At 38.7% G+C, this 15,434-nt stretch overlaps 2 protein-coding genes across 4 annotated transcripts in view; one reads left to right on the forward strand and one right to left on the reverse strand.

The window, feature by feature from the left end:
* SERGEF (secretion regulating guanine nucleotide exchange factor) overlaps positions 1 to 12,035 on the forward strand; it is a 150,810-nt gene extending 138,775 nt beyond the window's left edge. The window contains 2 exon segments of the mRNA XM_030485240.1: positions 9,360 to 9,509; positions 9,512 to 12,035. Coding sequence (XP_030341100.1) covers positions 9,360 to 9,509; positions 9,512 to 9,756 — 395 coding nt within the window. The 3' untranslated portion in view covers positions 9,757 to 12,035.
* Positions 1 to 15,434, reverse strand: part of KCNC1 (potassium voltage-gated channel subfamily C member 1) — a 131,086-nt gene that overhangs the window by 3,099 nt on the left and 112,553 nt on the right. For 2 of the 3 annotated variants that reach the window (XM_030485238.1, XM_030485235.1), the window contains one exon: positions 863 to 2,960. In XM_030485238.1, the coding sequence (XP_030341098.1) occupies positions 2,779 to 2,960 (182 nt within the window). In that variant the 3' untranslated portion in view covers positions 863 to 2,778. Of the gene's footprint in view, positions 1 to 862; positions 2,961 to 15,434 lie in introns of those variants that run through there. The other variant, XR_003991315.1, reaches the window with a different exon arrangement.

A 15,434-nucleotide genomic window follows, 5' to 3' on the forward strand; every position in this document is an offset into this window, starting at 1 on the left:
CTAAAAGTATAGCTAGAAAAATAGAGTTGTTATTCCTAAGGTGCTGGTCTTCCTGGCCTTTGGTGGGAAAGGAAAGAAAATTTGTGTCTCCCATCTGGTAAACATTATCTGGCTCATTACTTTGCATAAGTTTCTTGACTGGGTGATATGGCTAAAGTTTCTCATGTTTTCCTAAGCCTTAAGAAATCAGAAGACCTACAACAGCTGGGCTCTGCTTTACAGTAGGCTCTGGAAACCCACTCTGAAATCAGAGAAACGGCTTAGCCAGGTAGATGGGACTGAGGGTGCAGTTTGTGGTGGTATTACTTTGCAGTTTGTGTGTGTGTGGGGGGTGTTGGCTTTCCTTTTAAAGTATTTTTATTCAGTATTCAGCTACTGTTTAACTTGCAATTGAAAGTTAAGCCCAGCCCTTCAGAGCCAACCCCAGGTAAAAGTATTTCATCTGCCCCTTTGAGCAAACATGACTTGCCTTTGGTGCATACTCTTGAAGTGAATCTCTTCAAGGTCTGTGTTTGAAGTCTGAATCGTGGGATGTAATATGTATCTTTTTTTTTTTTTTTTTTGCTTGCTTGCTTTTGTCACAGCTCTGTCATCTACCCCTCTATTTTCTTCTTTGAAAGGGATGTTGTTAGTTCACAGAACTGTTACATGAGATAGGAGGGCAATGATAGTTATAAGTGTCAGCAGTGTTAATGAGGGGAGGTTACTAAGCAATTTACTTTTTGACCTTTTTCTAGGTGCTCAAATGACCCAACCATTGTACCTGAGTAGATGTTGAGTTTCCCTATTTAGACCCCAACACAGTAGCAAGTATGAGAGTCCCTATAAATATAGGCACAAAAATGGAGACAGACAGCCAAGGCACAATGACCCACAGTTTTATTAAATGTGCGCTTGCACTACAGTACAGTGTGGTATAGGCACACTCGAACCAGATACAAGTAGGTTAACTCAAGTACAACAGTTGCAGCACAGAGGAAACGTAATCCACAAATCCTGCCCAGAAGGGTGGGTTGGTTCCTCCCGAACTCTCTCAGACTACAGCTATGCTATAGCTTGTATCAAGCTAGGTATTTTAAAGCTCTTACAGGTACACATGTACTACAGTGCTGTCACTGTTAAAACTGCACTGTGACACTTGCAGGGGAGCTGTCATCTGAGCCATTGTGTTACGCTAAGATTACAAGTTGAAACTTTGCAAAGTAAGGCATTCTAATAATGTTACTGCGGAGTGGCAACTACTTTTTTTCTGAGGCAATGTTTGTGTAGCTGTGAGAAAATCTACTAGTTCAATGACTAAGAAGGAAACTGAGAAACTCAGTGACCATTTGTTTCCTTGATTTTTAATTTTTGCATTTCTAACACTTTAGCTTATGACTTCTGGACTTCACCTCAGATTACTTGTTAAGCATGGGGAAAAAAAGCCCTCCCTTGTTTAATATCAATAAGCAGGTTTTTTTAGACTTCACTCGACCGTAATGCACATTCATATCATGTGTCTTGAAACTTGAGCAAAATGCAGCATTGCAATAGATAAGGGAAAATGAAAGGGGAGAAGTCCAAACTAAAGCCCATTTAAACACAAAGCTATTTTACAGAAGATGTCCATATGGAAGGTTTACACATTTTACTTCTTGGTTCTGAGTTAGAGAATTGTGTTCTGCAGAAAAGGACACCTTCAGAGATAAACCCCAGAATGCTCACTTTTGTTCAGTGCAAACAGCCCTTCAGGGGAAGAAAATAGCAGTTGGATAAGAAGAAATTGAAGGTGTATGTGACCATATGGAATATCTTTTTACCTTTTGTTGTGTTGTAAGTATTTTTTATATAGCTTGGTCTGCATGATCACCTTAAAACTGTGTACTTGTAAATACAGCAGTGTATGATACAAAGAGTCGCTTTATAAAATGTGTTGAGCACCAAAGCATTTCCAAAATCTTCTTTTCCAACCTAGCTGCTCTTTCTTGAGGAGAGCCCAGTGGGGTCTCTTGTATCTGACTTCAGCCAACATAGTAGGAGGAAGCACCATTTCACCTGCATGCTGCTGCTCAGCTTGCCATCTGTCTGTACCTTCTCCTGCCCTATGATTTGCTTAGTGCTTTGAAAGCTACATGTAGTACTGTTACGCAGTTTGAGGGGTTTGTCAGATTCTTGCTTCTGCGTTCATCACTGAACTTTTTATCATCTATTACTTTTCCTAGTGAGGATGGCCTTCAATTCTAGGTCTTGGACATAATGTTGCACATTAGAATGAATCGCAGCTGTCCCCTCCTTTTCTTTGTATAATAATTTACATCAGTTTAAAGTGTGTATAGATTTGAAATGGTAATGCTTTATACCCAGAATACATGAGTGCAAATGGCCATGGCACCGTGTGGTCACATGGAACACTTGAATGACTTGCTCTCTTCTCGATGTGCTTTGACATACTCTTTCATCCATTTTATTTTGCATGGATGACCTCTTACTAAGCACTTAGAATAAGGTTTTTTCTGTATGTTCTGTTCACATCGTACAGAGGGTCATGAGACTGCAGTCTCTGGCTCTGTGATGAGGTCGTGATTGTCTAGTTCTGGTCATACAAAGTTAAAGCACTGTGAGACATTTAATGCCTGTCATTTTGAGAGGCAGTGATACAAGTTTGGAATGAATATCACTCTCTGCCATGCCTGATATTCTGGTGGAGCAGACACTAGTGCCACATTCAGAGCCTCAAGATAAATCTCTCCATGAACTAATTTGTCAGGTGTTCTTGTCCTGTGCTTAGGACACCACAATTTAAAGATTTTCTTGTCTTCTACAGGTGTAAAAAAAAGCATCTTTAATGCTTAATCCTCTCTGCACTGCAGCTGCTTCATGTATGATATAATCCTCATGTATTGTCAGTGGACCAGTTACGTTCAGTCTTGCACAAAGTCGTGAGCCCAGGTTTTGTTCTGTGTTGAGTTGGAGATGCTTTCCTGTTGGGAAGGAATTGACATGTTTGAGTAAAACCAAAAGGAAAACCTTGCACAGCAACCGTAAGCTTTAGTCATCGTAAGTAGCATTTGTGTTTCCCTGTGGAAACAGAAATGTGAACAGTTAATCCTTGCAATAGGTTTCTCTCTTTGCTACCTATGCACAGCAAAGCAAACATCTTCATCTTAGAGGACTTTGGTTTCACCACAGAAAGTGTAAAAGTCAGAGGCCCAAGAAATCTGTAATTACAAGTCTGATGGTTTTAAATCCTAGTGTACAGTTTCATGAATTTCTTCTTCATGTTTTTGCCTTCAAAGTGGCAATGCATAACTGAGAAGGAAAAAATAAAATGCATCATAAACTAGCTTGAATGGTAACCTAAACAGTGGCTTGTTTGATGTAACATGGAATGATTCTTTTAAATAGATGTGTATTAATTTGTGCAGTGAGCCATTCACCTCCTGTTTCGAAGTGCCCTATGAGAACAAAATTGTCAGAATAGTCATTGTATATTAGCAAGATAGCATTGCCTTTAGTGAATTAGCTCAGTTATTTGTCCGATGCTTAAAATAGTGCATCATGTTTGTATGAAACTGCTAAGGCTTTTTGATAAGTGCCATTCTTATGGTGTCTTTCCCTACTTCTGCATTGCTCCCTTCCCATATACAGTTTTCAGGCTGTGCCAGATGTGCTACATGCCCTTCACTGCAGGCTTGGAATTTATATTATCATAAATATAATTCTTTCCCCTTCCCATTTTGTAACTGTTGGCTCTTCATATCCTATGGAAATGAGGATAGAAAAAATAAGATGTGCTCTGTACTGCTCTTTGCCGTTTGTGGGATAGACACTGAATTAGACTTTCCCAAAGAAATTAATTTCAAAGGAGATGTGTAGCCTAATTGCTCCATTTTACAGTACTCCACATACCACTGTGGCTCCCTAAGCCGTACTAGGCATCTTGTATACTCAAGCTGATTTTCTGACTCTCTTCAGTAGTTAGTTGTATATTGTAATTGGGTATTTTGACAGTTGGCCTTGAGGCCCTTGACCCAGTTTGAAGTCCCTGCTGTATTACACAGTATACAAGTACAGGCATAGAGAAGGTCCAACTAGCAAGATAGTGCTTCTGCTGTAAAAAAACCAACCAACCAACCAAAAAAAAACCCGAAACAAAAATATAAGATATTAGTTTAGAGCACCAAGTCAGAGAAGTTCAAGTTGTGCAGGCTTCATACATTTGGTATGAGTAGCTGTTTGAAGCCATTTGAAGTTGTTCTTTCCAGGTACCAGGATGAACAACAGATGTACGACCTGAAGTCATCTGATGATCATTTGTGTAAAATCACTGCTGGGGAGGGGACTGAGTGGCCTAGGTCTGCTGCTTCAGAGAGCTATTAACGATGCAAAGGTGGAGTGAGGCCAGAATGTGGTCTGGAGTCTAACTTTGAAATCAGCATCATCTTTAGCACCATGACTTTATACTTCATATTGAAAACATATGTCGTTTCCTATCTGTAATTGTTTTAGCACTGCAATGCCTGTGATTTTTAACCAGCTTACTTGCTGCAGAGTCAGACACGCATATCTGAGGGCCATGGTCCTGAGCAACTCAGCTGCAGTTGGATTGGGTGCCTGGAGTGCACCATAGCTTGCTCCTTAAAATGTGGGTATAAATATAGCTCCATAATAAAACTGCTACTATATGAATATCTTAGTTATTTTCTACTCTTGGAGGTACCATGTAACTTCTTGGGATCATGTCATTTTATATTCCACTTACCAAAATTTGCCTTTAATGAGATTTTGCAGAATGCTTACATACACTTTCAGTTAGTAATATATTTTCATGTTTTTCTGCAGAAAACAATTGGTATCAAGCCCGTTTCTTATATTGTACAATTGCAGATCTTTTTCACTAATGACATAATTGTTGCTAACAAAACCACAGAAGTTTAGGAGAATATTTCTTTCCTTTCATTTTACGCAGCACCCTGGAAATATCCTGAAAAAAATAAGACAACTTACTCACTTGTGTCTTACAACTCTTCGGGAGAAGTAGCATCTAAATCTCTTCTGTGTAGTATTACATTGCTCCTTGTTAGGTTTTGAATGCTTTCAAATAGCCAAGGGGGAGTGGCTGAGACACCTGAATTTTGTTCATGGTTCCAGCCCTGGTGCTGTTTGGCTTGCCCTGACCTGATCTCTTGCCTAGTGTAACTTTATCTATAACCATCTGTAGAGTAGCACTCATTTAAGGTTAAAAAGAAATAAAATTGAGGTGTCGTGGAGTATTGCTAAGAGCACAAGGGCCTATACAGTAGAGCTGTTGTACTAAAATGGACCTTAAAATGTGAAGCTGCCTGATGAATAGCTTGGTTTCAAGATACTTGAATTGTCTTTAAAGCCAGCTTCTGTTTGTGTGTTTGGAAGAGTTGAAAGAGGAGAAGCAGAGGAGAGACGTCAGTGATAAGCCTTCAGGGCACAGGCTGGTTTAAAAGCAGACTGTTTGTAGCCTGAAACTAGGCTGCACCAATATTTGTAGCTTCCTTGTTTCCAGTTTTTCGTGCTTTACCTTCAGACCAATTGTAAGGATGTGGTTTATCATAACCTGTCTTCAGCTGTGGAAAACTGATATGCCTAGGCTAAGACAGTCACTTGGTCTCCCTCTATAGGCACCAGAGATAGATTTGATGCCAGTGTTTGGATAAGATGAATTGCCTGTTGGAGAGATTTAGGTGACTCAGTTGGCTCTTGAGGAAACCTAGAGGATACTGATCTATAGCCAAGTTGCTTGATTTTTAGGTGGCTGAAGTTCAGTGCAGTGAATCTTACCTAGAGCATCTTATATGCTAACACTGAAGAACATCTGAAGAACAGAGCAGTCAGCAACGAGTGACTCTAAATCCTCTACTTTCCTCAGAATCCTGTCTTCTGTCCAGTATGCTGCAGCTTTATTTTACCTAGAAGTACTTTTCTCCAGTTTAATCAACCTGTGGATTGCAGTTGTCAGTTCGGTTACCTTGAAAAAAGCCTAGAGATAATTGTTGCAAATCGGGGAAGGGCAATAACCTCTTCTTGTTTTCTGTGACCAAAACCAACAGATTTGTTAAGGTTTTTTTTTCTCCCCACTTTTTGTATATTTAATGTTTAGGGAAAAAAACCTGCATAGTCTTACTGTAGGCTTTCGTTTGCATGACTGTGAACTCAAGTGAAATTCCCTTGGGATTATGCTGCATCTGAGTTCTGTGATTTTGTTTGTACTTCGAGTATTTATATTTTAAAAGGGGAAAAAAGTGAAGTATTGTGCTGTTTCGTTTAACCAGTGACACAGAGCAACTTTCTCTCCTCACCTTGCCAAACACAGATCATTTTGTTTGAGATCAGGCTACAATGCTTTTTTTATAAATTTGGTTAGAAGCAATTTGTAGCTGTATTAATACACATCATTCTAATAGTCTTTCATCCTGGGAAGGTCTGGCACAGGCATAAAAATGGAGTTTTCCCATGAAAGCATGTAGGGCTGCTGGGGCTGTGTTGAGGTTTTTATCAGCAATGAACTGAATAGAAGCAATCAAAAAGAAAACAAAAAAAAAACAAAAAAGGAAAAAGGTGGGGTGGGAATATGGAGGAAGGAAAAAGAATTGAAATGGTTCCCTTTGTCCAGAGGCAAGCCCATTAGCTCCCCGTAATCATAGAATCCTAGAATAGTTTGGGTTGGAAGAGATGTTCAAAGGTCATCTAGTCCAACCCTCTCGCAATGAGCAGGGACAACTTCAACTGGGCCCAGAACAACCTCTAGCCCGGCCTTGAATGTCACTAGGGACGGCACATCCACCACCTCTCTGGGCAACCTGTGCCAGTATTTTACCACCCTCATAAAAAAACCTGTCATCCTCACGTCCAACCTGAATCTCCCCTCTTTTGACTTCTCTTAACTCTGCAGATATTCCTCCTGGTTTAGGGTTTTTTTTGGGGTTTTTTTTGGTTTTTTGTTTTTTTTTTTTAAATAGGTGCTTCATTATCTTTGATCTTCATTGACTTCAAGTTCTGTGCCAGTGATTCACACAGCTGCTTATTCTCTCCTGGCCAGTGGCACTGCAGTCATTTTGCCCAGGCCTCCTCCAAGCTTTGTTAATACGTTATTGCAAACTCTGTGTGTTTTCTGCAAATTCTTTTTTCTCTGACACAAATCTAGCATCTGGCTTCTTCTATGTACAAACCTTTCTCTAAATCACCTACAGCCAGGTGTGGTATAGTGTACATTTTATTTTCACAACAATAATTCTCTGCCTTTTAGCATGCCTGCCTTATGACTTGATGGTGATGAGAATAATTTCTGTGGCCTGTTGTTCTATATCTGTCAGCTGCCCTTTCATCCCTACACGTTTCTGACTGGCTCTCCAGCTATATATGAGGCATTTTTGTATAAGACCATTCATAAATCCTAGTTACTCTCTGTTTTTCTATTGCGTTTTCACTCTTTATTTCAGTAACCTTGGAGCCCACTGGAGTCATGTAGAGTATTCTATTTGGTGGCCTTTCTACATGTTTGGAGAAATAAAGGCTGAAAAAGACTCAGTGATTCTTATTTTAGGGGAGATGTTCTTGTCTGGGGGCTTCCTAGCTTGTAAATTTTTCTGTGATGTTTTTTCAAAAGATATATATTTATCACTTTGAGAGGTTAATATCCTACTGCAGTGCTGCTTTGAATATTTATTGTGCCATTAATGTTCCAATGAGCAGTTTGTAATTTAAGGTGACCAAAAGCTTTCTGGTTTCCTCTCCCTTGTCCTGGTGGGACAGGACTGGGGGGAGGAGTGGAGAGAAATCCTTGAGTCTTGTGTAGTGATTCTCCATACAAACATGCATATTTGTTCTGTGATATGTCTAGTTTCAGTTTGTGATGTTTTCTTCCTGCTTGTTAATATTTACATAAATATTTTTACCTGGAACCTTAAAAAAAAAAAAAAATGCAGTTAACCTCTTAGATGTTCTGATCTGTTGATACTTAGATGAAATGTGTTGCACATTTACTTTTTGGTACCTTTCTGCAGCACGTGTATATGCATTTATGATATATAGTTGGGGCTGTCAAAATTGTGCATGCATAGTCATGAGAGAAGTTGATGCCATCTGAGATAAGAATCATGGAGCTGCTGTATGAAGTGAGATGTATCTAGCTTACCATGATGTTCTAGTGGCGTTTTATTGTGTTCCATTGCCTTAAAGATTGTCAAGAAAATTGAAGGACATTGTTTAATTACATTTGACTTCAGTAATGTTTACACTTAATTACAGAAGAGGAGAACTTTAATATACTAATATGTAAAGAAAACAGGCAATAATGAAATGATACTGGATTTGCAGGAGAGAAAGATAGTCCTGCCAGCTTTTCAATAATTTGGTTTTGACTTTGGGAAAGTAAAGTTATTTTAGAGTTATGACAGAGATTGGACTTTGTGAATTTTGGCCACATTCTCATTATTTGGACTCCAGAATGGTACTTCATGCTGTTAATACCTGCTGCTTTTCAAAAATAACAGTAGCATCAGAAACATGATTATATTGCAGGATGGCTTTCTTTTTTATTAGAAATTCACAGGCACAGTCTGTGACAGCCAAATAAAGAAAAGAAAGAGAGAGAAAATATGTCTTGTAGTTCAGAATAAGAGGGGGTTTGGTGGATTTTTTTTTATTATGCCAGCCATTTATAGAACAAAATTTACATACAGTGCCTCAAGAAAGAGTACTATGTGGTAATAATAATACATGGATCATGATTTGGGATATAAAAGAGTTGATGTTACAAAAATAAATAATAATGAGGAAAAATAAGGGTAATAAAAGCAGTGAAATGATGTCAAAGCAAGCAGAAGAGGTAGGATGATTAGGAGTAAGGCAAGTTGTTGGAGACATGTATTTAAAGGAAAAAGGTGAGATGCGAACTTGAAAGTAGGTATGAAATGTAATTTGGCTGCTCTGTGACTCTGTGTTCCAAAGTCCTGCAGATCATGCTGTGAGTGATTAAAGTCACTGGGCTTGGTTTGTGGTAGTTTTGCTTACTAGGGAGAACTTTAAAGACAGGGATTCCACATCTTTTCAGGGAAGGTCCTTAAAATGCATAGATTTTGTGGGCTCTGTATCAATACTGAACCATGTATTTACTAAGTGATTTTGAAATGTATTTGTTATTTTAATCTCATGTTCTTAATAATATGGAACAAGATAGAGAATAATTCATTTGGGTTTCTGTACGTTTTCAACAGAACATTTTCCCCACCTTAGCAGAATTGCTTGGAAACTAATTAGAAGATGAATTGAAAAATCTGCTCCCCAAAACTAACCAAAGCTGTTGTATTTCTGTGGCCTTTATTCTGTATTTTGTATCCTCTTTTTAGGTGACCAGTGCTTCTCTTGGGGATGGAACGAGCATGGGATGTGTGGTGATGGCACAGAAGCAAATGTTCACGTCCCAAAGCCAGTCAAAGCTCTTGGTTATGCAAAGCAGATCTTAATTGGATGTGGGGCAGGACACTCCATGGCCCTTTGTCAAACTCCACATTAGACTCAGCACACCTGAAATCATACCATCATGGATGTGGATGGACATCTTTGGATTGCGTAGCTCAGAAGCACTACAAGAGGATTGCCCATTATGAACACAATAGTTTGAAACTGCAGAAGTTTTTTCTAAGACTAAAAGGAACGAATATGCATATAAAACTGTACTGGTTTAAAAATGGTTTCATGGGTCCTTTTCACAGGAATTTAGCTTCTTACCCACAGATAGAATGACAAACATTTTGCCTTGATGCAATACCACTGAAGAAAGAATGACTACTTCTTGTTCTTCTGAGAAGTCTTTGAGGAAGAAACGGTCTGCTTAATCACTTATCATGTGTGTATAAATTCAGTCTGAGGAAATGGTCTGAGAAGGTGGAGGCATATGGCCCCTTCTGGTCTTTTATTACTACATCTTTATGTCATGATGAGTTTGTGTTGCACCTGCCAACTTCTACTGGATTTGTCACCATCTCGGAAAATACAGTTTGTATCACAGAGAAATGCCAGTGAACATAAATATATGCATACAGACATTTTAAACAGAAGACTAGGATTTAAAAACTGAAAAGGGAGATATAGTTTAGAAGGCTGGCAAAAGGGGAGAATGAGGCCCTTCTGAACTAGCTGTATCTTGATTAAACTGTGAAAGCAGTATTTCTGAGGAATTATGTTCTGTGCTTGACATCAATTTATTATAGATTTATAGGGATGCATATCTGCATGAATTATCGTTAACTTGCAAACCAAACCTGAAGTTTCTGAAGCTACTGCTTAGAGAAACAATAGAAAAGTTCTTGTCAAAGGACATAAGTCAGCTGTAGCTGTTGAGGACAGTTTGATCCAACATAGCTCCTGTGTTTCCAGCTGCTTTTGAATAGGAAGACATCAAAATCTAACCAGAAAGTTTTTACAAGTTTCCCAGCCTAGAAGGCAGACCAGAATGCTCCTGGTAATTTCAGGTTAGTTCTGACATCTGTTTCGCAGCCCAGCTGAGTTACGGTTCAGAGCATGCCCACAGTACTTGTCCCAGGTGGGTGCTTGGCAGAGAATGTAGGCCTAATGCTTTCTTTGGTAGGAGAAATGAAAATGTGTGAATTATCTTCAAATATTACTAGCTGCCCATGTTGAGCAGAGTTTTGGAAGCTATTTATAAAACTGGTTTTCACACAAATACAGTGAATGCCGTTAAACTAGATGTTTACCACCCACGGTAGTTACATTTGCTGTGGTATTTGATGTATTTCAAGTGCTAAATATAGAGAATACTACTGTGTGGTAAATGCACCTTTTAATGAGACCTACTGTTGCTAAACAGTGGTTTAATTTTTAAAGCAGGCTTGCCAGGGAAGCAGCCTTACAGAATTACAAAATATTCAGAGAAGGACTCTGAGGATATGGAGACTTTCTAATGATGTATCAGCTTACACATGACAGGGAAGGAATTAGAGTGGGAATATGAGCTGCAAGGGTTTCACCTCTCCTTGGTTTTACAGCGGTTATAGTTCATGGCCTGATTTTCAAGGGTGTATACTTTTTCTATTCAATGGATGAGAAACTTGAACTGACTATGGAGCTGATTATAACTGTATTACAGATATTGAAAGAATCTGTAACAATAATCAAATGGATCCCCTGCAAAAAGCGCAGAATTGAGACTTTAAAGTGGTTTATTATTTTTAATCCATGTGTTGGTTGTGGTTCTTCATTGCAATATACTGCTCCAGGCTGTGACCTTTTTACTTGTCTAAACTGCTGTTTAGTGACTTTTCTCAATGTCATTTTCTAGATACAACAGTGTCTCTGTTACATGTACTGAACAGTTTGTCATGCTTTTTTTGGGCGGTTCTGTCTGAGATTTATACCTTGGATTTCCTCCAGTATGTACTGAATAAACATGTTCTCCTGTTTCAGTAATCATTCCCTCTAAATAATTCTGTTCCTTGATTAGTCACAGCTACTATGTGTGCCCTGTAACACAGGGGTCGCTGTATTGAGCATATTTTGACTGTGTATGCTGTTGCTGCATTTGATTTCAGAGGAATCCAACAAATTATTTAACAATTATTTAATAAATATGACTTGGTTATTTGAAATGTTCCCTTTTTCACATCTGCAACACAAACACACTTTTGGAAGTGCAAAGAGTGATTTGGAGTGATAAGGAGAAAGGAAGGAGTACTTTGGTTTGTTCCTGGTCCTGATCTAGTGTTTCATATCTGCATCTGATCTTCACTCTGAAAGGTTGAGAACTGCATTTTCTCTCCTTTGTCTTGCCTATATAAATTGAAAACTTTAAGAAGTAATGACATATCTTGAGAGCTTGACATATGAAATGCTTTGTCGTCAGTCAGGACCTCTAGATGCTGCTGTAGTATAAAGAGTGAATAATAGTTCATTGTATATGGTACATGGTTGAATATTAAAACTAAGTTGTTGCTCATTCATTCAGAACTAAATGCCCAGTTATGTCAGTATGCCTTGTTTGCAGAATAAAGCATTGTACAAAATCAGCTAAGGCTTTCTACTTGTAAGGCATGGAGCAGACGGTGGAATGCTTCTAATCAAGTAAAGAAACTCCTTTCCTTGTTGGTGTCCAGAGCTTAGTGATGTTGCGTTTTGATGTCCTGATGGAGGTCTGTCTCTGCCAGGCAAGATGTAGAGCCAGTGTGCTATGCCAATGTTTTTGAAGTGAATGCAAAGAGAGACTTCTTATGCAGGTCTTCAGTGCTAAACTAAGAAAGCCTTTTATGTAGGAATTCTTCATTCACATTCAGCTGCAAATAAACTGTCAAGATTTGCAATACAAACCATTGGAACAAGGTAAGCAAGTGTCTGCAGCTGCTCTCCACTCAAATTTTCTGAAAATAAGCAAACCTGCCAATGAGCTGACATTCATGAAGGGGAAAAGGTGAACTTGTTCTCGAGCAAAGCTGTGATAGTAAGTTCTGAACTGTTGACCTTCAGTCTAGAGAGCTCTCAGGCTGTTGGGTGGAGGGGGAGAAGTAAGCTGTTGTGTGTACTTGTGTTGTTTGAAGTATAGCAGATCTGCAGTTGTCACTCGTGCAACCTCCATGTGCACCTGTGCAAGACACTCCTATTGCGTTTGAAGAATGTTGGTAGGAAGATGTGTGTGTTGTATCAGAAGTTTCTGTCTCTTGGAGGAATTGTTTAGGCTGCTTGGCAGTCACTGGTATTGTTTGACTTTGTTGTGGCATACCTGAGTGACTTGATGCTTTTCTGCTTAGGTAGTTGGATTTGAAGTGCATTTGAAAGAAAAATTCCAGTCCTGCTTTTCTTCCCGTTTGCCCAGTCACCATTTCTTATATGACCTTAGCTTTCCTTCCCTATCTGCATGTTGTCAGTCCTCTTAGTGACTAACTAGTTCTTGTCACCTGCCATCAAGGTCACTTCTGCTTGAGTGACATGAAGTTTTGCTCAGGTACATGGTTAAGGTTAGAGGAATTGAGCAGGAGGGGAAGAATGTGATTTGATTTTGCTTTATGTGACATTTTTTGAGTCACAAGACTTGAGGATGGAAAACAGACAAAAGAGATCAGTTTGAATGTACAGGTGACCATGGAAAGACATTCAAATGAATGGCAGTAGAAAGCCTGACAGAGCTGACTAAAAAATCGGGGAAAAGGAGGGCAGAGGGGGAAGTCAGATTCAAGATACAGGTCCTGAAGATGGAATAATGACATGGGCGTAGCAGCATTCCAGCCTGCTGGTATGGTGGGAGTGAAATGAGGGACAAGTTGTTCTATTTCTTGGATGTCATTGTTCCCCCTCTTCCACTGTTTATTAATAATAATGAATTATTAACCTGCAGTGGGTTTTCTTTCTCATTCATAGCACATCTTGAAATTTCCAGTTGTCTTCAGTTAGAACAGCAACATCTGTCCATACCTTCCAGTCTCAGAAATCTTAAGATCAGGCCTGTGACCTAGTCCAGCACTTAATCAAATACTTAACTGTTTTTTCCATTAAATTCCTTGAACTCTGGATCTGATTCAAACAAGACTTAACTAATTCTGGGACTTCCTTTTCCCCTGTATTAGAAATCAACATGATGACAGATCTTTGTTGCTGAAATTGCAATGTTTTGTTTTCACCAAAAAGTCCCCCTGGGTTCTCTTAGGGATTTTGATATTTTCATAGCATATGGCAAGTCATGCTTTTTCTTTTACCTAGAAATTTTCTTTAAAAAAGGCTCCAGAATTTTTCATCAGTATTTGAGTCATGCTTTGGGTATTTACTACCAGCTTATACTTCAGAGCAGCTGAAAGTTATGTAAAGGAAAGAAGGAAATAATACTCAGGCAACAAATGTAAGTCTTGCTTCCAAAGGCTGGGAGTGCATGCAGTCTGTGGTAGGAAATCATCTTGTGTGGTTTTGATTGCACTTAAAAATGTGCACAGTAGAAAAGTGGAGCTTACAATCAATTTATTGAAAACTCTAGCTGACACAAAAGTAATAGGAAATTTGAACTTCCGAGATATCAGTATCTTGATTTATGTGCAAAAAAAAAAGGAAAAAAAGGAGGTAGTACATGCTTTGTTCTTTTAGCTTTTGTGCTATTCTTAATTCCTGATAAATGCTGGTCTTGGATGTTTTGCTCCATGTTAGAAAGAATGATTTAATAGCCTTGAATTAAAATGCTTTGCTTTATGGAAATTGGCCGCCTGCTGGATGAATGTCCTAAAGAATAATTGTAAAGGAAGGTGTTTATCATATGTGCCTTTAAAATTATGTGGAGAAACTGTATATGTAAAGCCATTGCTATTTTGTAACCCATTTAGAGGTTGAAGGGAGTGAAGTAAGGCACATTCTTCAGCTGTTTGTGCATTTCATTCACATTCATCCATCAGTTGTCTCTGCGTTCACCTGTTTTCACAGACAGTTTTTACTCATTGGTAGAACACGGAAAGAGAGTTTGTAACTGAAAATACTCAGTGATGAAAATGGTCTCTGTAGTTGAATCATGACCTGGATGAGCCACGTGTTACCTTGTGGAAGAGTGAGGAAGCATAAGTTTAGAGTATTGGGAGAGCACTTTTTTCAGCTTGATTAGAAACAAGAGCAACAAAGTAATTATTCCTGAATAAAAGCTGGCTGTGGGAATGAGAAGATTCCGAGGTGATGTTTATTTTGCAAAAATCCTCAGGCGTTTTCATTTTGTTACATGTCGGGTTTGGATTTATTTTCAGACAAGCCTTTGCAAGTTGGGAGGGGGTTGAGTCTAAGTCCCATTCCTCTGTCGGCTAGCCTCTGAGTTCATTTTCACCTTTCTCAGCTAGTTCCAGGTTGCTTTGCCTATGGACCACTTTGTTACTCAGATACAATGTAGTCTTGGGGAAATTCTGTCTGCAGGGTTTGGGATCAAGACTTTATCAGTGGAAATTGCAGAATTTCAATTCAATATGATTCCAGTATTCCCTGATCATCGTGCTCTTATAAGTGTTTGTGAACACTTTGCTATAAGACTCTGCGTTTTTACATATTTTATATACATACATATATATATATAAAAGTGGAGCCAAGAGTTGGGAGATTTTTCATGTTCTGACATGATTTTTTGTTTTTGCTGCAAACGTCAAACAAGTTTAGCTTGTGTTTTGTTTTTACTGATTTGAATGCATGGAGATGTGGTACCTAAATTTAGGGCAGCAGAGGAGTTGCCAATCAGTAATGAAGATGCTCTGTCATTTTAACTGTGTGGGTGCTTAATCATTTTCCATAATAATCCTCTGCTTTAAAGTACAAAAGGAAAGGGATTTCTATGGGGTATTATACTCTTCTGCAGACAAGGAAATATGGCATCTTTTAACTAATGGAGAGACTCTTCTTTCCTTTAATGCCTTAATTCTAAGTTGATAGATTTTAATGACTGTTCCTACTTAAATACTTTT

The sequence above is a fragment of the Strigops habroptila genome, chromosome 4, assembly GCF_004027225.2.
Source record: "Strigops habroptila isolate Jane chromosome 4, bStrHab1.2.pri, whole genome shotgun sequence".
NCBI lineage: Eukaryota > Metazoa > Chordata > Aves > Psittaciformes > Psittacidae > Strigops > Strigops habroptila.